The 26,761-nt window shown below is 44.4% G+C and overlaps 2 protein-coding genes across 3 annotated transcripts in view; one reads left to right on the top strand and one right to left on the bottom strand.

Moving 5' to 3' along the window:
* Window positions 1-4,829: 4,829 nt before the first annotated feature.
* On the top strand, window positions 4,830-11,443 carry LOC115388786 (twist-related protein 2-like). Its single transcript, XM_030092058.1, has 2 exons — window positions 4,830-5,931; window positions 10,550-11,443. The coding sequence occupies exon 1, from the start codon at window positions 5,071-5,073 to the stop codon at window positions 5,635-5,637; it is 567 nt and encodes a 188-aa protein (XP_029947918.1). The 5' UTR covers window positions 4,830-5,070; the 3' UTR covers window positions 5,638-5,931; window positions 10,550-11,443.
* A 551-nt stretch (window positions 11,444-11,994) lies between these two features.
* The window catches only part of LOC115388805 (histone deacetylase 7-like), a 42,326-nt gene continuing 27,559 nt past the window's right edge, over window positions 11,995-26,761 (bottom strand). For both annotated transcript variants that reach the window (XM_030092084.1, XM_030092085.1), the window contains exons 17-25: window positions 26,514-26,569; window positions 25,255-25,342; window positions 23,863-23,982; window positions 21,274-21,371; window positions 18,313-18,431; window positions 17,088-17,221; window positions 16,922-17,006; window positions 14,457-14,604; window positions 11,995-14,321 (exon numbers count right to left, since the gene is read on the bottom strand). In XM_030092084.1, the coding sequence (XP_029947944.1) occupies window positions 14,279-14,321; window positions 14,457-14,604; window positions 16,922-17,006; window positions 17,088-17,221; window positions 18,313-18,431; window positions 21,274-21,371; window positions 23,863-23,982; window positions 25,255-25,342; window positions 26,514-26,569 (891 nt within the window). In that variant the 3' untranslated portion in view covers window positions 11,995-14,278. The remainder of the gene's footprint in view (window positions 14,322-14,456; window positions 14,605-16,921; window positions 17,007-17,087; window positions 17,222-18,312; window positions 18,432-21,273; window positions 21,372-23,862; window positions 23,983-25,254; window positions 25,343-26,513; window positions 26,570-26,761) is intronic.

Here is a 26,761-nt window from a genome sequence, read left to right as displayed (position 1 = left end):
CAGCTTCATGCCACATTCATGTGCCGCGACGTTACGGGGTTAATGCACTTGTTACGCGTCGCCCCTGTGTCACATTATCACATGCACGTGGATCATATGACCCGCCGCTTGCACATATGGAGGCGACATGACGTAAGGAAACATTCTGCACACATGCACACACATTCATCCAGCATTCGTTCCCAGCCGAATGTTTCTTTTAATGTTTTATGTCTGTCTGTAAAACGCCAGCGTACGTCACAGTGACATCCAGCCATCGCTTTTTAATAAGGCGCCCTGTCACGTTGGCCCTCATGTTTCTAATCCAGAGGCCAAATAAGTTCACCCATCTCTTTTAACCATCATGCACTGCATGTTTCATGACTCTCCCAGACCCGGTCCGACCCGCCGCTCCGTGCACGCCCGTCCGGCGCGCCGTATCCGCAGCTCAGCTGTGAGCTCCACTGGGACTGCTTGTAATGTGCCACGGATGGACCCCGGCACTTAAACATTGTAATCAGAGCCAGAGCAGGATATTGGCTAAATTACACATGAAAGCAGGGGCATTTGAAGGAAGCTCGAGAGCTAAATATTATGATAAATTACGGTCTAATACGAGAAGATAAATCACAGCTAAACAAGAATAATACAGACTTGCACGCAGAGGCGGCAGGGACATGTCTTCTAATGTAAGTTTGCACTCTTTCCTTTGCGAGAACACGAACGTATCTGCAAACGTTTGTCTTAATAATCTCACCATGAGATCGATTCACTTGTTGAATTTGGGTTTTTTGATGCTATCGTGAGAAGTTTACCTGTTATTTGCAGTGAACTGTTTCAGCAGTAAATACTCACTGCTTTGTGAGCAATGTTCAAAGATAAAGTTTGACAAAGTACACATTGTTAAGAGGTGAGGCAGAGAATATGTCTCAGAATGTGCTGGACGCTAATTTATGAAGCGTACTTGAGCATTTTGAATCTCTGGATTTTAGGAATCTTCACCCATGATGAAAGATGACAGTGTTCCTATCTGCAGATGCAGAAGATACACCGTCTGCCAACTGGGAGAAACGAGTCGTCTTGTGAGTTTAAGAAAAGTAAAATCACCTGATACGGTCTTTTTTTTACTGATGATAAGGCCCGAGCAACAAAGTTTGTGTTTATTTTATATTGCAGGGAGAAGGTCAAAAAGCTGGAAGCTGGTCAGTATGTTTTTCAGTTCTTGCCCAAAGATGAAACATTCTGGATGTGTTTTGTGTGGAAATAATGAGTAGTGTCTTCACAACTTTGCATGTTTTTTTTCCATAAAGGTGCATTGGTGATGAGGAGGATCTGGTCCACATACAGCATTTTTTGGTGAATTGTTGTTTATCAGTAGGGGGATAAAAATGCATCAATTTTATTTCATGAGAAGAACAAACGAATCACATCAATCAAATTTTGGCTGAAATTTAACGAATGACGTGTAAATAAATTTTACATTAAAAGTTTTTCAGAACAGTTGTTGGGATCCACAGGCATTATGGGTAAACAGTAACTCGTTGCATTTCATGACTGAGGCATTACACATCATAACAGTGGATATCACGTGTGACGTTTACTGAACTTCAGTTTGTCAGGAAGTTTTTTTTGTAAAATTCCAGAAGACGGTGGAAAAATCTCACTGACAGATCATGAAATAACCCGTTTGATGTCAACTCTCTTGGTTTTGCACACTAAAGTATCCCGGCAGCGCATTCCAAACCGTTCTGTCAATCAGACCGCTCGCCGGCTCGAAAAACCAGGCAGCCCTCGCCTCAAATCTCCACTTTGACTCAGATATTATCCACACCTTTCAACCTTACTATTAGTTTGCACGAAAGCCTCTCCGCTTCGCCCCGCCCGCCTCCGTCGCCACCGCCTCCATCCCCCAACCGCCACGCACCTTCACCCCTCAGCGTCCTCCTCCACCCCCACCCCGCTTCTCCCAAACCCCTCTAAGTGGATACCCCACAGGAAGGGCTTCTCCAGGGGGGAAATGGGTCCCAGATGTTCGCCTTTGTGTCACTATAAGCTCCTCAGGAGGGATGGAGCCCTTGAAGGATGGGTATGAAGTGAAGGGGAGAGCGGGAGGGGGGGGGGGGGGGGGGGGGGGGGGGGAATGAGAGAGGTGGGTGGGGGGGGGCGTAATGTGCTGTGTGCAAACATCAATAACAGCGGCCGGGAGGGCGAAGAAACTCTCCGGGTGAAGGTGAGGAGGAATTCGATGATTGGTTCCTTTTGTTGAGCCAGTGCAGGTTTTCAAACACATCACTTATGATTGGTCACGCCGCCGCGCTCCTACCGGCTGGATACGTCACCGCGGCGCTCCGACCTCTCGGTGCATGATGGTAATTGAATTGACTGCATTAAGAATCTAAAGAAACAATTTTTCTCCTTGAACTTCAAAGTTTCTACGTGGCTACTCTTCAGTGCAATATTTCAGTCAGGTCGAAACCATATGGCGCAGAGACAGAAACAGACAATACATCGGCTCTTTTTTGATATCCAAGCGCCCTGTGCGCGTGTGCGTATGTGTATGTGTGTGTGTGTGTGTGCCTATGCACTGTATATTGATATATACTGATATGTGCATGATCTATTTTGGACTCCAGAAAGGGTTAATTATGACCCCTGTGGAAACACAGCGAAGATGAGAGCAGGGCCTAAGTGTTTAGTGAAACATTATGTCAAGACTCTGACAAGGAAATGAAATGTGCAACATCAATCAGCCTATGAGGATGGAGATCAAACGAGCCTCCACACTCCTGCATCTGGTTCTGTTTGGACGGCCTCACTTTTTTCCCCCTTCGCCCTTTCCTTTCTTCTCCTTTTCTTTTCCCCTTTTTTCTTATTCTTCTCCCCTTCTCGCCCTCTTTTTTCTCCCTTTTCTATTCTTCTTTGCGCCACGACATTCCTGCTGGCCTGCCCGCTACGTTTGCTCAGTTTTTCCATGATGGTGGCACGGAGCCACGCTTTTTTTTTTTTTTTTTTTTGCTAAAGGTAAGCAGCAACTCCTGAGATTAGCCTCCGCAACAATGACTTTTCTGTCCTTCCTCTATCTCCACCAGAGTTCCCAATGCCCTAATACTAGTTAATCCTGGAGTTGACTCAGCCCGTTATGTAAATTTACCCTCATATAATTCACTGTCTCTGTCCACAGCTTTGCTTTGATGGCCAGATGACTTTTTTTTTCTTTCCTTTTTTTCTTTTTCTTCTAACTTGATTGAACCCAACTGGGATTGAGCTACTTTCCGTTCGACGTTGCTCCGCAAATGAAATGTAAACCAGCGCAATCACGGGGCTCATCAAAAATCTTCTGAAGCGCTCTCCGCACATAAGATCCTCCAAATGCTGTGACAGTCACACCCAAATTGTTGCCTGGAAGCTTTCAAGCATATAGAGCGTGTAGAAATTGAGTCGGAATCAAATGAAACTTCTTGTTGGTAAATAAGACGAGTTTAACGTAATGTCTCCGGACAGGCTCTGGATTCAAGGCAATTTTAGAGACATGACAGATGTAATTAATGTTATGAAAATTGAGGCGTTGAAATGTATAGTCTATCATTTGGTGTGCTGTCATCAAAAAGTACAACTTTTCTTCAGCTCCGAGCGGTGGAAAACTGCCCCGCAAGATTTCTCTGCAGTGATCCACGGATGAGTCACTCACGCTGTGACGCATGGAGGTCTAAATGGAGATGACTTTTGGGAAACTGATAGAGATTCAAGGGTAGATTTGCACAAGATTTAGTCATTTGTCCAAATTGTAGGTCACACAAATTGGACAACCTGCCGTCAGTTTCCCAGGAGGGTCTACCTGCTGTGTCACGACTGGTAACGTCAGGGAAATGCCTTTAAGTGGCTGCAGACCCAGATGGGCCTGCGTGGAGGTGGAACATGTGTGAGCCCTGCCTCGAGGCCATGGATGGCACAATTAGGTGCTCTCTCACCTCCGCAGACTGAGGTCTCTGGGCGACCGAGGTCAGGGGTTATTCGGGGTCCTGCCCGCCTGCTCTCCCCTGCCTAACTCGACACAGAGACGTGAGATCGCCGACGTCAGGAGTGGATTTTTGAAGCGCTTACTCATAAGGAACTTTTCGGAAACAAGCAATGTTCAGGTCAATGGATGGACACAAGGTGTTCAAAGAGATTATAGTTGTTTGGTGGATATGAGTATTAAAAAATAGAGAGAGAATGTTTGGAAAATGTATCTTACAAAATGCTTTTCTTGCACAACTTTACTTGTTCGCGCAAATGTCAACAGTTGTCCTTAACAGGAATTACAAAAGAATCTTTTATAATCCCCTCTTCAGTCTCTCCACACACATCTTGTTGAAATCGGTTTGTTATTCAGTTGAAGCTCGCAGCGCACAAATGTTTGGTTTAACTCACCCATCTGAATCTTGAATGAATTGATGATCACACAGCGAAAGTTTGTGTTTCAGGTTTTCTTTGTTAACTTTTTTTTTTCAGTCGTGCTTCAGATATTGAAATTCAAATGTGGTGACTGTCAAAAACAGGAGGTTGGGGCAGACGTGAGGATGCAGGCGGACCGAAGGTTCAGCCCAATCTGGAAACCATAAAGCCTCAGACATCAGTGCAACATTAGACACGGTCCTTCTTATTGGCTGAACGCACAACTTACCCCCTTTTCTCAATCACCCGCCCTGCTGTACCGCACTTCCTGCTTCCCTGCCTGTGTCAGGCTGGATCACACCCTCTCCAGGTCCGCTGAGCCAATGAGAGCTGCCCGCAGGCGCCGGGTTCGCGTTTAGGTATAAAAGAGGCGGAGGTGGACCTGCCTGTCAGATGGTTTGTTGTTGTTCTGTCTGGCTGGGTTGAGAGGGGATTGTGAAAGTGAGAAATTTAACAAGGTAACCAGGAAACGGGACAGCAGGGCATCGAATCCGATGGAGTTTCGGCAGACGTGAGCTTGCTTGACGGAAAGAGAAGGCTTTTGTTGCGCGGTGCCATCAGGCGGAGGTTTGCTGAAGCTGTCAGCGGAAGGGAGCTCCGGCGTTCAGCGTCCTGTCAGCACGGCATAGGTAAGGAGGGCCATCAGTGGACGGTACAATGAGAGAAGAAGTATCCTGTACCAACTCCCCTGAAGGAGGGCTAGGGGCCAGCGAAGAGGAGCTGGAGAGGGGATCGAAGAAGAACCTGCAGGGACGAAAGCGTTCGCCGTATCCCAAGAAGGACAGTCTCAATCAGGCGGAGGAGAGCAGCACCGGCAGCCCCACCAGCCTGCTGCCCACCGGACCAAAACGGGTAAAGAAGAGCCCAACAACAGTTGTGTCGTTGGCCCCCACGTCTCTAGGCCCCAGGACGGAGCCACCTTTCGAGGAGCTTCACTCTCAGCGAGTCATCGCCAACGTGCGAGAGCGCCAACGCACCCAGTCCCTGAACGACGCGTTCGCCTCGCTCCGCAAGATCATCCCAACGCTACCGTCAGACAAGCTGAGCAAGATCCAGATCCTGAAGCTGGCCTCGCGCTACATTGACTTCCTCTACCAGGTGCTGCAGAGCGACGAGATGGACGCCAAGTTGGCGAGCTGCAACTACCTGGCCCATGAAAGACTCAGCTACGCCTTCTCCGTCTGGAGGATGGAGGGGGCCTGGGCCATGTCTACCAGCCACTAGCCGTTGAACTTCTTTCACACACTTCCTCTCGTGTCCACATCTCAGCCCCCTCCCATACCCACCCGTGTCTGTCTTTGCACCCGTTTCTTGACCTCTGAACCTTTGAATTCCTTGCTCACGGTCTGATTTTAACCTTTTCATCTGAAACCTTTGCGTACATCTGTTGCTCTCTTTGCCGGTTTACCCCCCCCCCCCCCCCCCCTCTCTGCAAGGACGTTCGTCTTTCCACCTTTCTCCACTGTCTGTCTCACAGCTCCGTCCAGTGCGACAAGTCGCTCCACTGCAGCCCCTCAGGTACGCAAAAAATATGCAAACACACAAACACACGTTTACACAGAAAAGAGTAACAGATTGCAAGTGATGAAACACAAATTCATGCTCTCATTCACACGTCCACGTGTTTGTGGCATGTCTCCACACGCATACAAACACACACACATACACACACACACACACACAAGCTGTGCATGTCTTCTCATTTGTGGACTGTCTGTCTGACCACATGCAAACAGAAAAATACAGTGAAATTATCTGGAAAACCTACTGAAGCTTATTTAATGTATTTTTTATTAAATAGCTTAAAGTATTGTAATGTCTCTTGACAAATGTAAACAGTAAAAGTGTGTGTCTTTCTTGATAGTTGTGCTTATATCTCATGTCAACTAAGTATTGGTTCTTAATTATTTTAAACTCATGGTTATAAATCGAATATAAACAAAGCATAACATTAAAAATAACTTTGAAAATTGTAATTTACATGGAAAAATGTGAAAATGCATACAAAAATCTGACACATTTTTTTTTAACAAATAGAAAAAAATCAAATCTAAAATATTGCAAATATGTTGAACCCAGCTGGGTTTTCTTTGCAGTATAAAGTTACAAAAACCTGTTTAATCGCCAGATATAACTGCTCAACATTCCTGTTTTTTTTTGTCAATACTAATAAGGTTTTTTTTTCAGTAAGTAATGAAACTGTTACATGTCAATAATTAGTCACAATTTTGCTGTTTATTATATAATGATGCTGATTTGTCAAAGTAAACACAGAATTACTAAACTGAATAGATTTGTTCTGTGTAAATGATTTTTCTATTTTCAGTTTCACTTTACTGGAAAAAAAACGGGAGGAATATGTTAGCATCAAAATAGTGTCGAAAGCTGTAAAAAAAATATATCTAATCGAATAAAATTTGATAAACAGTAAAATGCCAGTCAAACATTCGATTTTTGCAGGAAACACACAGTATTTGCATGCAAATAAAATGCTAGGTAAGTACAATTTTAAAACTTTAAAAGTAAGCGAAATTATTCCAAAAAGTAAAACATATCATACATGTCATTGCAATCTTCGATAAAAGCAAATGTTTCTCTGCAAAAGCAAATGCGACGTTCATGTTATCCTTCAAGGAAAAAAAGTGTGTACTCAAAACATGTGATCAGCGTCTCTATAAACCTGTTTCCTCAGTCTGACATGATGAAGCCAGTGGGCACCGTGCAGAGCCTTCAATGCAGCCCTTTGTGTACAGCATGATCAGACGTGGGGAACAAATTTAGAGCGAGGTTTTCATCGTGCTTGTTTTACCTCATGAACTAAAATGAACAAACATCTTACTATCATCACGGTGATCTAAATTCTCCGGCTCCAGTGTTTGACAGACCTCTGATGAATTTAAGACAAATGTTTTCCTTCACAATCTCTAGGGTCAGTTTTTTTTTTTTGTTTTTTTTTTTTTTCCTCCCCCCGACCACTTTAACAGACACCAGATTCCTGCACAGGTACAGGATGAAAGGAGGGAAAGAAAAGGGAGAGTGGAGGGTTATGGAGTGGAGGCACATCTCTCTCTCTCTCTCTCTCTCTCTCTCTCTCTCTCTCTCTCTCTCTCTCTCTCTCTCTCTCTCTCTCTTTCCCCCTGCAGCCTTGCCCTCTCTCTCTTCAGGATCTTGTATCGTGCAATCAGGCCCTGCCGGGGCCCAGACAAGCAGGAACCTTTAGATTGGAAACAGTTGTGAGGTATTAGGAAGGTGTGTGTACCAGGGTGAGGGTCAGGCACACGAGCCTGTGTATGTCAGCGCATGTACATGTGTATGTATGTGGAGAGAACTTTAATTAGCTGTGCTGCAGCGTGTGTGTGTATGTGTGTATGTGTGCGTGTGTGTGTGTGTGTGTGTCGGTGCATATAAGTAAACAGGAATACACTTGCAGATATTATTTCAGTGATTGTATCTCTCTGGTCTCCTGGTTTGAGTTTTGCGAGGCTTAAGCGCTACATGCCTTCAAAAAGGCAGCCAGGAAGTCCCTCCAAATAAAAAATGACAGCATAAAAGCATTCCAGCACCAAACCAGCGACAGCCATCGGTGTGACAGGGAGCAGACTCTGTCGGGATGAGTCCGCACGTCTGTATCGTGCATTTTTTTCATGAGCTCAGGTCAAGGTAAACACGCCGCAACCTGGCGCGTGCACACCGGTGATCACAAACACGTGTGGCGCTCATGCACTTGCGCATTATTCAGAAATATCACAAACGATACCACAAGCACGACTGGACTGCATGCAGCGTATACACAATACATTGTCCAGAGCCACGCAGCTGCAGGCCACGTGCACGCTGCAGGTGTTCCACCGTGGAACCTCCTGTGGCCTCAGCAGCAGGCAGAAAGGCCTCCGGTCGGAGCTGTGAGTGGAGGAGCCAGGGCCCGAGCACATGGAGCCAACTGTCCCTGAACACATCGCTGCTGGTAACCCTGCCTGTTATGACCAGCTCCGCAGGAGCAGCGCTGGGACCTCAAGGCTCTACAGACGAGCAGTAGTAGGCGTGAGACGAGGTCAGGAAAGGTCAGGTGTCGATGAAGTGTGTGTGGACGTCCTCTGACAACATTAAAAAAAAAAAAGGAATCAGCCAGAATTTTTATGAAAAGTACAAAGTTACACTTTTGTTGTTCTTGAGGAACCCCGATATTTTGTCCACAGCATGCACACGTACACGCACATCACAGTGCTGTGCGTTCAGATGAGCGCGATTCCGGACGTGTGTGTGTGTCTGGCTCAGCGTGAGGCCTCTCAGATGAGAGGATTGTTCTGTTTCAGCAGGAAAAAACAATACTGCGCTCACTGTTTATACTATAATCACAATGCCTGTCACTGCTCCTTCCTCTGCTGGAACCCCTGCTCCTGCCACATCCATGTGTGTCTGTCGGTGTGTGTGTGTGTGTCGGTGTGTGTGTCTCACAATTTGGACTGACCAGCTGTTGGATGCTCTTCTGTGCATATTAAACCTCTGGCTTTCGCTCTTGGCTGATCTGGGACCAGATGTAAAGTCCTCTGCGGCTCATCTGCCTTTTTTTTTTAAAGCCTCATCCAGAAATTGTGGCTTCTGACAGTCATTTTTTTATTTTTAGAGCTTCAGACTAAGAGCCGAGCGCAGGTGGGAGAGATCCTCCGTGCACGCATGTCAGTGATTGTGCATCTCACAGCTGCATGCATGTATTCGTGCCTCATGGACACAACGCCGTAACGATAAATGGAAGGCGAAGGAGGAAACACAAGACTCAGGCACAGGAATGTTTCAGGAAATCATCATTTCCATTATCAACCTGTTACTTAACCTGAAAAAAAATCAAGAGTGTGAAGATTAAGGATGGTAACAGAATCTTGTGGCCATGCAGGAACAGAATTGAGAAATGCAAAAGTGATAAAAACACTTAAAAATACTGAGAAATACCAAATCAGTAAAAACATTTAAAACCAAAATGTCAATAAAACGAAATCCTTAGAGGATATTTGAAACTGAAGTTTAATCTGCCATTTTAATTGAAGGATTACCAGGTTCTGATTATTTGATACAATTCAGTTAGAGTTGGAAATTCTGCAACACTTTATGGCCTTAACAGCAAAACTTTAAGTTTGTTACATGAGGTGGAAGTAAGACTTTACAAACATCCACATTACTGTCATTAAACAGAATTTGTGGTTGGTTGTACTTTCCATTAGAATGTTATTTTACTCATATAATTTACTCGTATAATTGACACTATTTAATGTAATTGGCTACATTTAAATTCAAAGTTTGCCACTGTGTAGGCTCTCGTTTTAAATTAATTTAAGCGCTTGATGCTTTTCTTTAAAAAATGAAAGTCCTGCTTCATGTCTACATGTTCACAAAACAAATGATCCATATTCTGATTTCTTTTATAAACTTTACTCTCGTTGTTGTTACTTAAAATCAATACGGACATATTTTTGGGGAATATTTCAACTATTTAAGTAGCAAATAAGGTTTTTAAGTGACTTAATTCCTGCAAAAATCACACACTTAGAAATCAAATCTCTATCAATTCAAATATTTGAAAAATTATCATAAAAATCTGCACTGAATGTAAATATTTCATTACTGAAATGACTAAACGGTCAACTTTTCAAAAATAACCAATCCTGGAATGTTTCTTTGATAACTATTGTCTTGTAGAGGTTGTGCACGAGTCCACGTTCTCTGTTTCCATGTGAGTTTATGAATTTGCGCTCTGCAGAGAGTCACGATACAGAAAAACACCCACAAACATGCGACCTGCTCGTGCTGGCCGGGCTTCTCCCTCCATCTTTCCAGCGTCTCTCTGGAAGCATGGCGAGGCACGCTGTAATTACGTAGTTCAGAGTAACACTCCAGATGAAATGTTTGCTTGTTAAAACAGGAGAGGTCAAAGCCGGGGAGCTGTGGGGTTTGTTTTTCTTTTCCACTTCCCACCAAACTGACATGTTTGTTTGTTGGTACACAACTTTTACAACCTCAACACCCAGATCCTGTAATTGCATTGAAGTTTGAGGTTTCAGGCTGCCGCCGAGTGAAGCGTCCGCTTATCGCGATGTTTTTAATCCACGGTTCTAATTCATCTCTGTCTCATTTCCTTTTGCAGAAAATCTAAAAATGGAAAGTTTTCTACACATCGAAGAAATTATCTCCCGCCCGCCTCGACCAGATATCTCCTGTCTTCTTTTTCCCCTTCAAGGCTCACAGAAACGCTGTAATCTTTTTTTTTTTTTTTTTTTTTCTCCGGACATGTGCTCGACAGAGTTTCTGAAACTGAACTTTTCTTGAACAATGAAAGACTGAAAAAAAAAAAGAAAGAGAGAACAAACAAGACAGCTGGCCTGCGGTGACAATGAAACAAAATGGCTGCTGGTCGGAGCGCCTTCGCTCACGCCGCGATTACCACCTGACTCCTCTCGCTGGGTGACTCACGATGATGGCACAGCGATGGTTCTGGAGGGCGGTCACAGCCAATGAATGTTTACAGCTAAAATGCTAATAAGCTAATCGCTCTGGCTCCGGAGGCCTCCGTCTCTGTGGGGGGAGGAACAGCGCGGGGAATCTGACGCAGATCTTCGTCTTTTGTTGCGCTGTAGGAACTGGAGGGCTCCCGATGTGTTCCGCTGGTGAATCTTGGAAGATGCACACTGTATTACTTAAAGTCTGCTCATGTATTACACTCAGCAAGAATTGAAAGACGCCTTAAGAACTGGTCACAGTCTGCTTATTTACTCATCCGCTCAGATTGCTTCTTTTATAAAGTCTGATTTAAGTGGGTCTTATTTTTTTTCACCCTGATGCTTTAAAAAATCTTATTAAACGCAATCAGAAAAAAAAAAATGCTGAAGTTTTTTTTTTTGTCTGAAAGTGGCGATGAAGTGGTTTTAACCACAGCTGATGTAACCATTTAAAGTCATTTGCTGTTTGATCATCATGTCTCTTTTATTTTTGTTGTTGCAGTTTTTAAAATCTGCCTGTGATGGTTTTTCTTGTGTCATCTCCTGTGGACAATAAAGATTTCTCTCATTGCTGTAGATAAGTGCGATGCTTTCATATTTGGAGGAGAGGCGGGCCGCTGCTCATCACTCCAAATCCAAATGCAGTGAATTCTGTTGCCTGTCAGTTAAAATAGAATATTTACAAATTTCACAAAGATGGTCAAACCAAATGTCAGATAATGAAATGTCGACTTTCCTAATTCATAAGTATAAAATAGTAACGTTTCGCTTATTGAGAGCATTTCCAGGTTTGACAGAACCCCGGCCGTACAGGAGCAAAATAACAACACGGGAAAGTTTACTTTCACCTATTTTCAATGCATTGACATAAAATATAAAAACAAATGCATATAAGTCGTGTAATATAAAATAGTCTTTCAACGTGTTTTAATATTCTATAAGGTAGCATGTCTCTCTCGTTTATCAAAATGTGAAGAAGTGTTTTCAGTTCTCATATCGTGCTCAACGATCAAAACTTTCCACTGATGCAATATTTTCAGATGAACCTGCATTTTGAAAACACAAGAAAAATAATGGAATGCTCCGAGTCGAATGCTGATAATTTACCTTTATTAAGGATTTTTTTCAGGGGAAACAAGAATAGTAGAAAGGTCTTAAAATTCAGACTGGAAAACAAAAGAAAATATATACAACTGTACAAAAAGTCAGACAGTCAGTTCTGATCAAACCAGACTCTGTCTGCTTTAATTAAGCTTCAGTTTTTTTTTTTTTAAGGCTACCTTCACACAGGTTGGTCAGTTTGATAGTTCCAACAACAATTTGGTCTCTACGTTATTCACAGGGTAATTTTCTTTTTTTTTTTTTTGGATCAAATACAAAAATAAATCATTTGCATGAATTAAGACAACAACGTTAAGACGGGAGATATGTCGTGAATGTTCTGCTCCGCTGAGCCGTCCCGCAGGACGTAGCGCTCAAACCGCTCCACTGTCATGTGCTTTCACATTTTTTTTTTTTTCCATCACAATCAACAAATATCCGACATGGTCTGAGTTGCATGTATGCAACACACCTTAAAGAAACACAGAAAAACTCCAGAAAAACACACATACTGTATTAGCACCGTCATAATTGGGTTAGACACGCAAAAAGCAGTTCAAAGACACAGAATCCCAAAATATAAATAGAAGTCATGTCAAATGAATCTGTTTATATCTCCGTTCTGTGCTTTCAGTGCTTTCCGACTGTTTGGAGAGAGAAAAGAAACATTCACAAACTCTTCAAAGTCTTTGAAGTTCTTCAGGCCATGCCAGTCCAGGGACAGCACATTGTTCTCATAAGCTCTGGTTGCGCTTAACCTGTGTCCAATTGCACTGTGTGGATATTCAACTATCTCAGGATTATTGCTCCGTCCTGACGGCTGAAGCACCACCGCTTGGTCCAGGAAGCCAAACATCCCCGGAGCTGACAGTAAACAAAGCGGCGCTGAGTGGGCGATGTACGAAACACACATCAGGCTGTCCTCATTAAAAGGAATAAAAAAAACAACAACAACAACAATAATATTGGTTAAAAACAGCAGGAATGCTCATCCACAGGTAGAAACACTGGTCCACTTAACATCAAAGTTCAGATTTTGAGACCCACGTCATCCTGACCCTCCTTTCTGAGAGCAGAGTAAGTGCACTTTGTGTGTGTGTGTGTGTGTGTGTGTGTGTGTGTGTGTGTGTGTGTGTGTGTGTGTGTGTGTGTGTGTCTGTGTGTGTGTGTGTCTGTGTGTGTCTGTGTGATTGTCATAAAGTCTTTTTCTTTGGATGTGAGTCACGTCCAAAATGTCAAAATGTGTCTCATATACAATCATTACTGAGTGGTCACACTGCACCGAGGCATCATGGGAAGTTTCTGTCACTCTTGACAGCACATCAAAAAAAAAAAAACAACTCTTTGGACGATTTTGCTTCCTCCCCTGACGTTGACGCCTCAGTGACTCGAGGTATTAGCTCTTTATTGTGACTAATGCCACAGATACAATCTACAGTATATCTACGTATTGACGCTCTTCAAAGACTGGCGTGTCTCCTTCAATCTGTCGGGGAGCGATAACAATAACTGCAGCAACCAGACGCCTTGCTGCATGTGCTCTCCTCACAGGCCAAGAAAGAAAGAAAGATTTAAGAAAATATGTGGACATATAAAACAATAAGAAACATATGGATCTCAGACTTCATTGTAGCTTCACTCTGGATTACAGGATTTAAAAAATAAATAAATCCCATGCTGACATCCACCAAAATGTATGCCAAAGGTCAAACCAATGAATATTCAAATGCACTTTAAAAATATGAACAAACAAGATGTTTGATTGTCGACATATATCATGGAGACAGTGCGAAGACGTCAGCTGTTCCTTCGATTGGAGGCGAGATTGGTGAGAGTGTCTGCGCTCCTCCCGCTCCGGTGAGCCAAGCTGACCTTTCACCCCTGCCTTCGAGGTCGCGGTGGTCTGAGCGGTCCTGCTGGATTTGTCCACAAAGCCCTCGGTTCAAGTGGCAGAGCTGCGCTCCGTCGAGTCTGTTGGTGCTACGTCACGTTTCTCCCAAAGCTACCGGAGAGCGCGAGCCCTTCGTCGACAAGTATTTCAGAAACTCTTCGGCTGGGTTCAGTTCAGGCCTGCTGGATGTGTGTGTGTGTGAGCACTGAGGCCCAGGTGGTCCTGGTGTGTGTCGGAGTGGTCCGCCTGCAGCCAGCAGTCACACAGGTGGAGTTCCTGTGCTTCCAGTGATGATCCGAATGTGTAGCGTTGTGTGTGAACAGGTGTGTGTGTGTGTATGTGTGTGTTTCCACTGCTTGAAGGCAACTGTGAGAGGAGCCTCTGTTCAGTGAGATTCACCTTTCTCCGCCACTCTATCGGGTTGTTTCCTTGATAAAGAAGAGAAAAAGTAAAGTTTTAATACATCAGATATTGTGGAAGTATAAAAGCACATTAAATACAGGGAATAAAAACATCTTCCTGTTGTTTCCTGACTCTACATAAACACAATGTGCTTCCCTGACCTGTCGGACTTGAGCGATCCCATCGACAGCGAGGCGATGGCACTGACGGCCTCGCTGTCCGAGTCCCGCCTCAGCCTGCGTCTCTGAGCCTGCAGGTAGGACTGATCCACAGTGGCCGCCGAATCCTTCACACTCTGCCAGTATTCACCTGCAGGACGCAGACGGGCGGAAAAAGAAAGAAAGAGGAGAGAGGAAACAGGAGAGAAAGATTAATGGCTCCGCTCGTTTTCATCCTGAATGCTTCCTCCAGGGGAAGCGGCTGCGTTATTAAAAAGCACCGCTCGGTGTTTGATCCTCCAGTCGTGGCCGTTTGATCCGAATATAAGCAAAGACTGTGACGTAAACAGCCCGTGGTCTAAATATCCTTGTTGATAATTTCACAAATGTAAACTCAAATTCAATCTGCTGGCCTGCAGTCCCGCGTCGCGCAGAAGAAAACCATCAATCAGATTGTACTCATCCGCGGGCCGCCGCGTTCCGGCCGCGCACGCAACTCACGCATATTTCACCCCGGGCATAAATTATGGGCTTAACATTCTTGTGGCTATTCAAATATTTTTAATTAATCTAATTTGGTTGGGATAACATTTGTGCGCAATCAGGAGAGGATGTTGCGAAGGTCGTGTGCCAGAGGAGTGTTTGAAGATAATTGGAGCCAGGGCGGCCGTGCGCGAGTGTGTGCGTGCGACTGTCTGTGTGTGGGACGGCTGCAGGGAGGGATGGGAGACAGGGATGTAAAGGAGGAGAGGTGGTCAGAGAGCAGGAGGGATGAGGGAGGACAGGAGGTCACTTATAGAGACGGGGAACGTTGAGGATGTCCCCATCGAAGCAGATCTAAAGTCTCCTTTGTCCGACAAATAAGTCATATCTTTAAATCAAAATCATTTGGACATTAAATAAAATACTACAATAGCAGCTAATGATGTGAATTTTTTGGTCTGGGTAGAGATAAGAGAGAGATACAGCTAATGTAAGTCAGTTTTCATCAACGTCAACAGTATTTTTTTATGACTTTTCAAGCCAGAATGTAAAAGCACCACGAACGCCAAGAAAATGCCAAGAAGAACAAACGAAGTGTGAAAAAAATTCCAGCGATCAAACAACTGAAATCAACAATCGGTAAAGTTTAACTTGCAGGAGCCCAACTGTAAACACAATAAGCTGTAAAGATGGCGAAACACCTCCCACAGACTCTGTAGCCTCATCTGCCCTATGCAAATCCACGTCCTCAACAAATCTCGAAACAAATAAAGAGCTTGTAAAAGGAGCAGGGTATGTGCCGTACCGCTGTGTGTAATGTTATTAGAAACAAATGTAAAGTTAATGCTGTGCTGCACTTAGAGCTCACAGCATAAATGAACAACCCCCTGAAAACCCATAAAATTCGGGATGAGAAAACCAAAGAGCAAAAATGCTCACAGATTTTCAGGTTTTTGGACTCACTGGAGCGTCACGCTCTGCAGCGTCACCGGAGTTTGACTTTTCCAGCACTGCTTGTGCTGCATGCGTTAAATACACAAAATCAACACCTTCTATTTAACACTATACCAGTATTTCTTTTCTGGTTTCTATCCTGCTTTTCAGATTTTTTGGGGACTATCTGATATCAGTATCTGTGTCTGATAATCGTATTTAACTTTAGAAGTGTACTTTAGTGACTTTAAAGTATTTATGTATAGAATTGTGTTTGTTGGCATTATTTTGAACCTATTGTTTTCTGGTTAATTTGATTGTTGTTCAGTCATTGTGAATTTGAATTTCTTTAACTTAATGCTATTCATTAAAGCACCCATCCATCCATCAATCCATTCATCCATCCATCCATCAAATACATTTAACTTTGTATTTTTATTTATCTTAAGGTGTTGAAGGACATGGCTAAACTTCAAAGTTTTAAATGAGTTAAAAAGTACCAGCCTTACATTCAAAAAATCTTGTAAAACCTTTTACAAAGTGGTTCAAGATTGCCCAAGATCAGCAGAATTACAACAACGAGTACTTCTGTCCTACAATATCTCTGCTTCTCTAAAAGAACACTGAAAGTATGAGGTGTATGTTTAGGAAAATAGCTTTCTGTTTACAGTGCTGATTAAAACTCGGTTTTCCGATTTCCTTCCATGTTGAAGATAAACACATCAATTGGCACTCAATTACACAATGCTCTTGTAAAGCAAAGAGATAAATATGATTGTGTTGATGCTGTTATCAGTAAAACTATAAACACAACTTGCACGATCAAGGATTAAATTGAATATACTGTGTAGAGCATGTTTGTAGAGGATAAATGCAGGAAGGTTCTTTAACCTAAGAGCAAAGCAACTGCAGGAACGACAGCTAAAAATACTTGATGTGACTTTATTCACAGATGCAGCTCGGACTCATTACAACACTCAGACAGATGCAGGCAGACTTGTGAAGGAGGCGTCACAGCAGGCGTGAAGCTGCACGCTGTGTTGAGTTCTCACCGTGAACCTGGATGACTCTCTGCAGCGAGCGCACCGCGTTTTCACACGGCTTCTGGTCCAACACGGACTGAGACAGAGGCTCCACCTGGGACACGGGGCACAGCCTGTGTTTAGAGACCACGCACCTGTGCAAAGATGGACGCGCGTGCACAAACACTCATCTCACCTCCATGCCCAGCAGGGCCCTGACGCAGGCCTCGGAGGCATCGCAGATGGCTTTGAGGTCGTGCCCTCCTTCCAGAGCCAGGACCACCCGACCCCCGGCGAGGGACATCAACTGACGAGTCAAGAAGCCGAAACCTGGCCGGATCACAAACAGACGCCCAAATATAAACACATCCGGGAAGCGGAGCCACGCACTGATTGGACAGGGGTGAAAATGAAGGTTGCTGAAAGCTATCCACACTTTCCGAAGCCAGCGTTTGATTCAAAGGTTGCAGAGAATGTTTACAAGCTGGTTTCACGTCTTCATTTGGAGCTGTAGTCACTTCCTCTATTTGTTAGTGCTCACAATTTCCTGCATGTACAAGATTTATATAGGATGTAATGAGAAGGTTTTTCTTTCATATAAACAGAGACAAGCGTTAGACGTAATGTAATATATTAATTTGGAACTTTTTTCAAGTTCTGTCATTATTCAAGACTTCATTTAAACACGACACAAATGTAAATCATTATTTGTTTACCTCGAAGCAACCCCTCGATCTGAATTTGTAATTTGACTCCAGCCTCACCGGCTTTCCAGCTCCTGCTGGCTTGTTTATTCCTTGCACAGAGCTAACCTTTTAAGGTCAGATTTTCAGCACACGGACTGTGGAAAAACACTAAATACGGACAGACAACATGTCGGCATGCTCGTTTTTATTTCATAAAAATGATTTTAATGCAGTTTAAAGCTGTACTATGCGGTGAGTCTTGCTGATCTAGTCTGACATCGGAACTGAGATTGTTTAGCCGTCTGAGTGTTTGTTCATCTGACTAAGGTTTGTGAGGAATAACTGAGCTTCATGATTCAGTTATGTGTCCATTAACACGAGCGCTGTCAAAGTCTGTTGATATTCTGCCTTCGTAAACAGGAGGAGAGTAACAAATGCAAGACAGGTAAATATTTACTGCAGCAAAAGGTGAAATGTGAAGTTGGAAAATAAATCAGACGTCAATCACAGAACTGTGACACATGCTTACCAAAAACAAGAGAAATCACTTGTGCAACACCCCGCTCTGAGACGAACCAAAGTATGTGAACGTGAAAAAAAAATGCTTCTACATGCAAGAAGTGTGACTCTATGAAAATTTGCATTGCTGACTTTACTAATTTCTAAATTCCATTTTTCATAGATATTAAGTTTGAACATTTAAAATGGCCTTGACTGGAGTGAGGCTGTACTTACACTTGGCCGTGACCTTGTAGCCTCCCAGCAATGCTTCATGTCCTTCAACGGCATCAAAGCCGGCCGACACCAGAACCACGTCGGGGGAGAACTCGTGGGCGATGGGCATCACCACAGCTCTGGAGACGTGGAGAGAAAGCACCGTGCCGTCAACCGACCGCTGTGCGTCGAGTCACGTTCATGCATTCTGCAGGCCCAGCCTGATTTATATGGGACACTTAAGATGTTTGTGTTGTCAACAGGTGGTTTGTGGGAACATGAATATATTGAATACAATAAGCAATGTGAGGATTAACATCAATGCCGAGTGGAAAAGACAAATCACTGAACTGAGAAGAGTTATATTCATCTGAATGGTAAAGAAAATAAAGCTGTGGTGACAGTTTTTTCAAGTGTAACGTTCATACAATGTACGGCTTTTTTCTGGATTGTTAACTGCAAACATGCACCACACTGTAATCTCCCGCTATTTGAAAATGATGAAAAGCGGAATTATCAAAGGCAACGCTCCAAGTGCTTGATCTGAGGGCTTGATCCACTCCTGGTTCGCAGCCAGCGCTGGAAGGTGGAGCACCTCCCAGGTGTGAATGTGTGCAACTGTTTAAACGTGAAGCAGAGCGCTGCCGAACAAAGACTGCGCTGCAAAACTTCCGTGCATGTATATGAAAAGAAAAAAGAAAAAAAAATCAATGTAGGAAGGTGGGACTTTCGACAGGTGGTTTACTGAGACAGAGAGAAAGGTAGGAACGAGACCCTCGCCGTATCTGGACTGAGACGCCCACATGCTCGGAGGAGACCACTTTCCCTGCTTCTATGCTCTCCTTCTTACTTCCTCTTGTCTCCCGCTGCCAGTTATTTAGCAAGAGCGCGCAGTCCATGCCGCGTTTGATTCTCTCTCTCACTCTCTCTCTCTCTCGCCCTCGCTCAGCGGCAGTTCAAAGGCGTTTGTGTGCGTCTGGTTCCTATTAGGAGCTCGTCCCTCTTCTCACGTCACTGACAGCCAGCCATCTGGGATCCATTGGGCCTAATTACACCGCCTTTGGATTCCCTAACAATGCACCCCCCACTTCTTCTTCTTCTTCTTCTCCTCTGCTCTGCTGTATTCTCTTCTCCTCTATAGTTCATCATTGGTCAGTAGCCATTTAGAAAAGCACGAGAAAATGTGTGCGTTCGCATAAGTGCAAGGCACCAGCTGAAATACCTGCGCGTACACGCTCTGCCTCTGGAGCTGGAAGTTGCATATGTGCATTGCTACCGGTGATTAGACTGACCTCAGACTCTGACCACTCTAGTAATCCTCCACACGTACACACACTGCGTCATGACACTCAATCTCAATGCAGCTGAGCCCCGTCCTGATTGTACTCGAGTCCCACCGCTGCTCTCCGCCGCAATATTCCCCCTGTCACTAACGCACACCCAAAAAATAGACACACACCACGAAGACCACTAAAGATCGCACCACGGCTACTTTTCTGTTCCCCGCCGAGGAGAAACAGAAAGTCTGGGACGTCCTGTCGTCTGAATCAAGTATTTGAATAAAATCACCGAGCTGGCAGCAGGGTGGGTTTAGCTAATTGCATGAACATAAAATCATGAAGCGATCATATTCTGTCTGATAGTGTGTTATAGATTCATTTTCAGCTCGCAGTTCACAGGGTGTAGACACAACAGACTGAAATATTATTCAAACAATGCATCTTGTGTGTTTTTTTTTTCTTCCTTTTTGTAATTTTCTCCCCATGGTGAAATGCGACAAAGGTCTTTCCCTGAATTTGCGTCCTAGACATCACAGCCGCAGTAAGCGGTGCGAGCCTCAAACCACCGGACCACCGGGACACTCCTCCACACAGCTTTGATTTCTATATGCACCACACAATACCTTACAGTACTATGCTGTGGTGAAACTGAGGAAGCTTTACACATGAAAACACTTGCCATTTCCTAAACTGGATGAAAAAAATACCAAAACCAGACGCCTGTTCAGGAAAAGGCCAGTTGTTTCTTAATTAGCATGCAGGGCTCCAGTAAACACTGGACTTAGTGTTTCCGAGTCTGCATATTGGGCCTACAGATTTTTACCAGTATGGGTTAGCTCATTAGCATCTTTCCTTTGACAAGGAGCCCACCCACTGTGTCTGCTGCATGCGGCACTGCGTCGAGCTCACATACTGTTTAATCATCTGGTGGCGAGCCAGCTTTGCTGACAGAAACATTCTGAGTTCATTACGGTCGAGTGCAGAACCAAACCGTATTCATTCAGGAAAAAAAACGGCTTGAATGAAACGAAAAGTGCGGCGAGAGCGAAGGTAAGTCTGGGTAACACATTGTGGTTTTCAACTCAGCTCCACAATGACTCACTGCTAATGTGATACTACTGCTATCGACTCAGAAGCCCTATTAATGGTTATCTCATTTCAGACAGGCTATATTGACTCTCGGCCACAGCAGCAACGCCCTGATTTATATCAGACGTCTGCATCGGGAACACCGACAGCCGGTGTGTTACCGGTGTGGCAGACATGGGAGTGATCAGCTCGTGCACTCCAGACCTGGATAGCAGAAGAGGCTGGCACTCGCTCCTGAGCTGCCGGCACAGCTGCTGGCCGACGTGATCACGGACAAGAAGCACGAGATCAGCGTGTTTTAGATTTAACACGAAATATTCAGAGTGCAATTTTTGTTGTAACTTAGCTTGCAGACAGAACTTCAGAGCATTGGTCCAGCAACATGATGCGCAGCTGCGATGTAGCTGGGAAACTAAAGCATGATGCTCAGAGTGGAGTGTCTGCAGGTTTTTGTTAAGATGACAATGGCACAAAGCGCTCGCACATGAAAGTCACGGTGCGTTCACCAACGCATGGTGGTGTATTCATTTTCCAGTAACGTGCTGAACTTTATAGTATAGTATCGAAATAAGTGTGGCATGGCAAATACAGACAACATGTGTTCCTGCTTTACCTGAATGCAGCCAAGTATTCTGCATCACCCATCGGAGGGTTCAAACCGCCCGTCCATCCGACATTCACATTAAAGCCCTCGGCTGCACCTGCTCCCACCTGGACAATGACGAGAGAGAGAGAGAGAGAGGGAGAGAGAGACAACAGATTATGTGCATGGCAACAAAGTTAATGAATCACAGCGGACGCTGAGAAAAGGTGATAGATTTGCGTCAAACATTATCTGCACCGCTCTTGCATTACCTTGCATTGCATCATCTGAGAGAAAGTGACTGTATCTCTTTAGAGCTACAGCAGGGAGTGATTATGATTCCTAAATTAAAGACGGATGGCTGCTAATTCAACACCCCTGTCCCCCCATTTTGATTTTGAGGCAATTTGTCAAATGGCCTTTTAAATCATTCTGAGCCATTTCAGAGCACCGCTATACTGGGAATCGCTTTTATTTTGGCAAATGCAGACTGACTTGAAAAATAAAAAGATTAAAATAGAAATCATAGTGTGTATCTATATATGAAATGTATACAAAATGAAGAACTATACCATTATGTGCACGGAAAATTAGTAGGTCTGGTAAATGACATGTGAAATAATGGTGTATGACTCTGCGCTGATCTTTTAATGGGTTGTAAATTATTTTAGTGGATTTTTTTTTAAAAAGAAATATCAAGATTGGCGTGTAAAGCAAAATGCCAGGCCGAGTCTCGACGGAGCTCCGCTGGGCTTGACCCCACATTTTCAGGGCAGGGAGTGAAATGAGGCCCGGGTCTTGGAAAGGAGGCTGAAGGATTCCTGCGTCTCCCTTTGTAGTTCTGCTAGCAGCCATTTAGCTGTTCTCTAAGCCCTTCTCCATCCGTCAATGTGTCAGTTTGAGGGGAGATTGAGACGGTTGATTGACACGCTCTTGGCAAAAACGCGTGGTGATTTCCTTTGTGCGTATGTGTGCGTACGAGTGTGAGAGGATGCTTGAAAGAGAAAGAATGCTGATGAGCATCGCAGAGCGCCTGTCTCCATTCTTCTCTCAGTGGACGGGATGTTCACAGGGCAAACCAAAAACACATGAGGCGTCCTGTCCTCTGCCAACTGGTAATGTACCCGCGCGCACATGCACGTGCACGCATACACACATACACGCATACACAGGCAGACTAGTCCTGCCGTAGCTCCAAGTCTTTTGCACTACTCTGTGTCCTTTTTCTTCTCTTTCATGTCTGAAGACATGCTGGACCGGATTAGGCCTCCGCTGGTCTCTGTGAGGTACTCGGCGCTCTCTGTTATGGCTATGACATCACACCCCACCCCATGGAGTGTTATATACCTACACGGGGGACAGCGAGACTCCAGAGGTTTACCGCACTGCTCAACAGAGGTTGAGAGGCCACTTAAGGAAAAGCCACATCCAAGCCGGCAGAGCGTTTTATGTGCCGTCCCTCGTCGGGGGATTTTATGGGAAAACATTGACTATTTTAGCCTCATTATTGTGGGGGAGGATGGGAGAACGAGCGGCGGGAATGTAGGGGGGGGGGGGGGGGGAACTGAATGGGTGGTGGATGCCAGCGTGGGTTGGGGTCAGTTCGTCTGACTGAGGATAGTCATCACACTTGGTTTCTGGTGAGACCACAGGCAGATTTCATAGGCATCTCAATTTCCTGTACGAAAACATCGGCATGCACACATCCTGTTGTGAAGTTTTGACATCCAAAGCCTTGAAGTTTCTCCAACCAACTAAAAGTATGGAAGCAAACTTACGGCAGTTACTCAACAACTTTGCAACATTTTGAAACTGCAATTTGAAGAATGCAGTAAACCAAAGTGAGAACATCCGGATGATTGCTGCAACCCCCCCCCCCCCCCCTTTTTTTTTTTTTTTTTTTTTTTTTTTTAAACCTCTGTTCAGCTTTTCACACATTAAACCCACAACAGAAAAATCTCAAATTTATTTCAAAAACCATCAGGTTAAATCTGGGAGACACTTATATTGAAACAAGTTATGAAAAGATCCAGAGTTATCAGTAAATTGTTTGATCACACTGTGACAGCTGCAGCAGGACAGATGTGGTAAACCTAAACTTTTGTTGTCAATGGACAGCACACACACATTATTCTGTCTTATTTTCCCTGGTGAGGTACAGGCAGCAAACATGAAAGCCAGTCTTCGTGATCAAATCCAAATTATAATTGAAATTTCATACCATGCGTATAATTGCTTGATTTATAATTGCTCTTCCTGTTTTGACAAGTAAATGCTAAACACAAGGCTCTTGAGCTAACTAAAGTCTCACTGGAATCGCACGATTGCCAAAGATTTCCAAGCCAACATATTTATTTTTTATGAGACACGGGTGGTATTTTTATGAACTGTGTAGCCTGTCGAATTAGCATGGAAAACATAGCTGCATCAGAATCCAAATCTACATTACAAAAGGAGACTGGGTGAATAGTCGGCGTTTCTCATGTGGTACTATTAAACGACTGGGTTCACAGGAATCTAGGTGCATGCGGACACAGACAAACACCCAGATGTCACCATAACAACACAAACAACAGCTGATAAACACGGCGCTGCCACGGAGGGCTGTTTGGTACATACCTCGCTGGGGTGTCCACTACCGGGAAAGAAGTTGCCATCGTCGTAGCGGTGCAGGGAGATGTACAGTACGCTCGGGTCTGTGTAGAAAGCCTCCTGTGTGCCGTTGCCATGGTGCACATCCTGGGAAAAACAGGTGGACGGCGGTTTAGGAAGAAGCTTACGACTGCTGTTATTTTCAGCAAAATATTAAAACACAGATGGCTTCACGTAACTGCCGAAAATTCACAACAAGCAGGCACAAGGGGAACATGCAAACTCCATAGAGGTTCCTATAGCCTGGAACTGAACAGGGAATATTTGCACTGTGAGATGAGAACACTAACTATCAACTATTACACTGAGTGACAATCGAGCAATACAAGAAAGATCTGATAAATACAATTAAATATCCATCCAACTTATCAAACCAAACGAGGTTCTTAGGATAGTGCAGAGAACAAAGAAGAACAAATATCTCTGTTTGCTCCTCCAGCTAATCTGTGGGAATCTCCGAGCTGCACCCAGACCAAATGAGACCCTCCAGCGGACCCTAGAAGGACCTCTGGGCTTCTCGCCAAACGACTATGTGTGGTACACCTCCAATGACAGGACACCAGTCGGGATCCTCATTAGACGCTTGAACCACCTCAGCCGGCTCCTCTCATTATTTATCCACTAATAGAAAACTCGAGCGGGGTTTACAACATCGTGAGACACATTGGTTTCACCCAACTGATGATGTGTTGCTGTAAAAGGCAAGTATAAAAAGTAGCGGCTCAACAGCGAGGGCCCAGATGGTCAGACTGCTCGCTCTGTCATGGAGTGTGTTCGGGTTTTCACGCATAGCGTGCACGCTGTATGAGAGGGTGGAGAGCCACGAGGACAGTGGGCCCGCCCACCGCCACGGATAAAAAAAAAAAAAAAAAAACTACTTCTAAGTACAATAAAACAAATTCTCAACACATAATCCAAAACTGATAAATTCTGTGTCTAAATGTGTTTTGACTTGGACACTTTTAGACCAAGTCAAATATGTCTCCAGTGTTTGATGTGGTATTATGACAGAGCGCATGCAGTATGTGAAGATGTGGCGAAGACTCATAGACACAACAGAGACGACCACCTGGCTGCGCATCAATATCAGCACATGTATGTGTGGGCGTGCGTTTCGTATCTCTGTGTGTGATTTGGCGTCCGCGCTGAGCACACATGACGGCTCGGCTCACACATGGATACCAGAGGTGTCCAAACGCGCTAAATGATGAAACGCAGTGCTACTGTACAGGGCTGCTCGGCATCTGGGACCTTGTTTGTACCTGTGATACATTTTTGTGACTGTGTATTTGTGTATTTTGTCTGTTTATTCCTGTCCATGTGTTGAGCAGTGATACTGCTCATGTGGTGGGTCCTCACCCAGTCCACAATGAGGATCTTGCTGACGTTGAGCTTGTGCTGGAGCTGCTTGGCAGCGATGGCCACGGAGTTGAAGAAACAGAAGCCCCTGTAGACAAACAGACAGGATGAGTGGCAACCACATGTTTTCATCAGGACATCTTCAGCAAATTAATCACGCAAAGTCACCGCGCGGACCCCAGGAACCTCTAAGACGGGCCTGGTGTCGTGTCATTAGAGACGGTGGCAGTCACAGCAGAATCACAAAGAGAGGCTCCGGCCACATTAACATTTACTGCAGATATTCTACAAATGAGGATGCTTCATTTCAAGTCGTTGCACATTTCACGATCCCCTGATGACAAACAAAAAATGTCTTTTCTTACTGGATTATTCTTCTGAGTGGAAATATATTTAACTCCTGAGAAATGCAGAACTCACAAAAGTTGCGGCGAACATAAAAAAGGCTTATCATAAAATTCACTTCACATTTCACATAACGCGGTGATGATTACTAGCAGGGTGTGTGAGATGATTTCAGAGGAATAAAGTCCCAGCTCGATCCAGCGGCTCCCTCAACACTCACTGTCTGCGGTGGAGGTATGCACAAAAACTGTTGATGTATGAAAAACAATGAAAGGGTGGTGGAAGTGGCAGCGTCAGCAAGGGCCGTAAATCGCAAATGCTTTTGCGCTCGTGTGTGTACGTGTACCGTATGCATAAGACGCTGTCCAAACTTTACTCATCAAAAAAAAAAAAAAAAAAAAAAAAAAAGTCATTATAGTCCCATAAATAACCAGCGACCAGGAGTGCTGAGCACACACACACACTGTCCCAGCTGAATGTGGTTACTGGGCTAATACCTCCCATCAAAGACTGTCACAAATCCATGCATGCACAAACACACATGGGCACACTTGTACAATGCACGCACACATGCACAAAATTTCTTGAGGTGCTTTGCTTTGTGTCTTGAAAGCGAGAAGAAAAAAAAAACCCAAGCGGGGGAGGTCGTTTGCCTGAGGCAACAAGGAGGTAACACACACACACACACACACACACACACACACACACACACACACACATTAAGATGCCCTGTTTCCCTCTCTCTGTTGCTCAGAAGTTTGGCTGATCTGTAATAAATCCTTTGAAACACTTTGCAGGCCTCCTGGCTCCTGGTACGTGTGTGTGTGTGTGTGTGTGTGTGTGTGTGTGTGTGTGTGTGTGTGTGTGTGTGTGTGTGCGTGTGTGTGTGTGTGTGTGTGTGCTGCTGTACTTACAGGGGGGAGGAATGGTTTGCATGATGTCCAGGGGGCCTCACCACTGCAAAGCCATTCTGAGAGGAGACAGAAAAAAACTGAACACCTTGCTGTTTATTTAACACTTCAGTTTCTAAAGCTGTGGATACACTTGCTTTTACAGATATTTATCACTCAGTTCCCTTTGTACATGACAATACTGTTACACTGTACTATTGACTTTTTCCACACTAAAACACAGAATGGTAATGCCAAAGTATTATTCTTTT

The sequence above is a fragment of the Salarias fasciatus genome, chromosome 5 (genome assembly GCF_902148845.1).
Source record: "Salarias fasciatus chromosome 5, fSalaFa1.1, whole genome shotgun sequence".
Taxonomy (NCBI): domain Eukaryota; kingdom Metazoa; phylum Chordata; class Actinopteri; order Blenniiformes; family Blenniidae; genus Salarias; species Salarias fasciatus.
The sequence above is the reverse complement of the archived record's forward strand: the minus strand, read 5'-3'. Positions and strand labels throughout refer to the sequence as shown.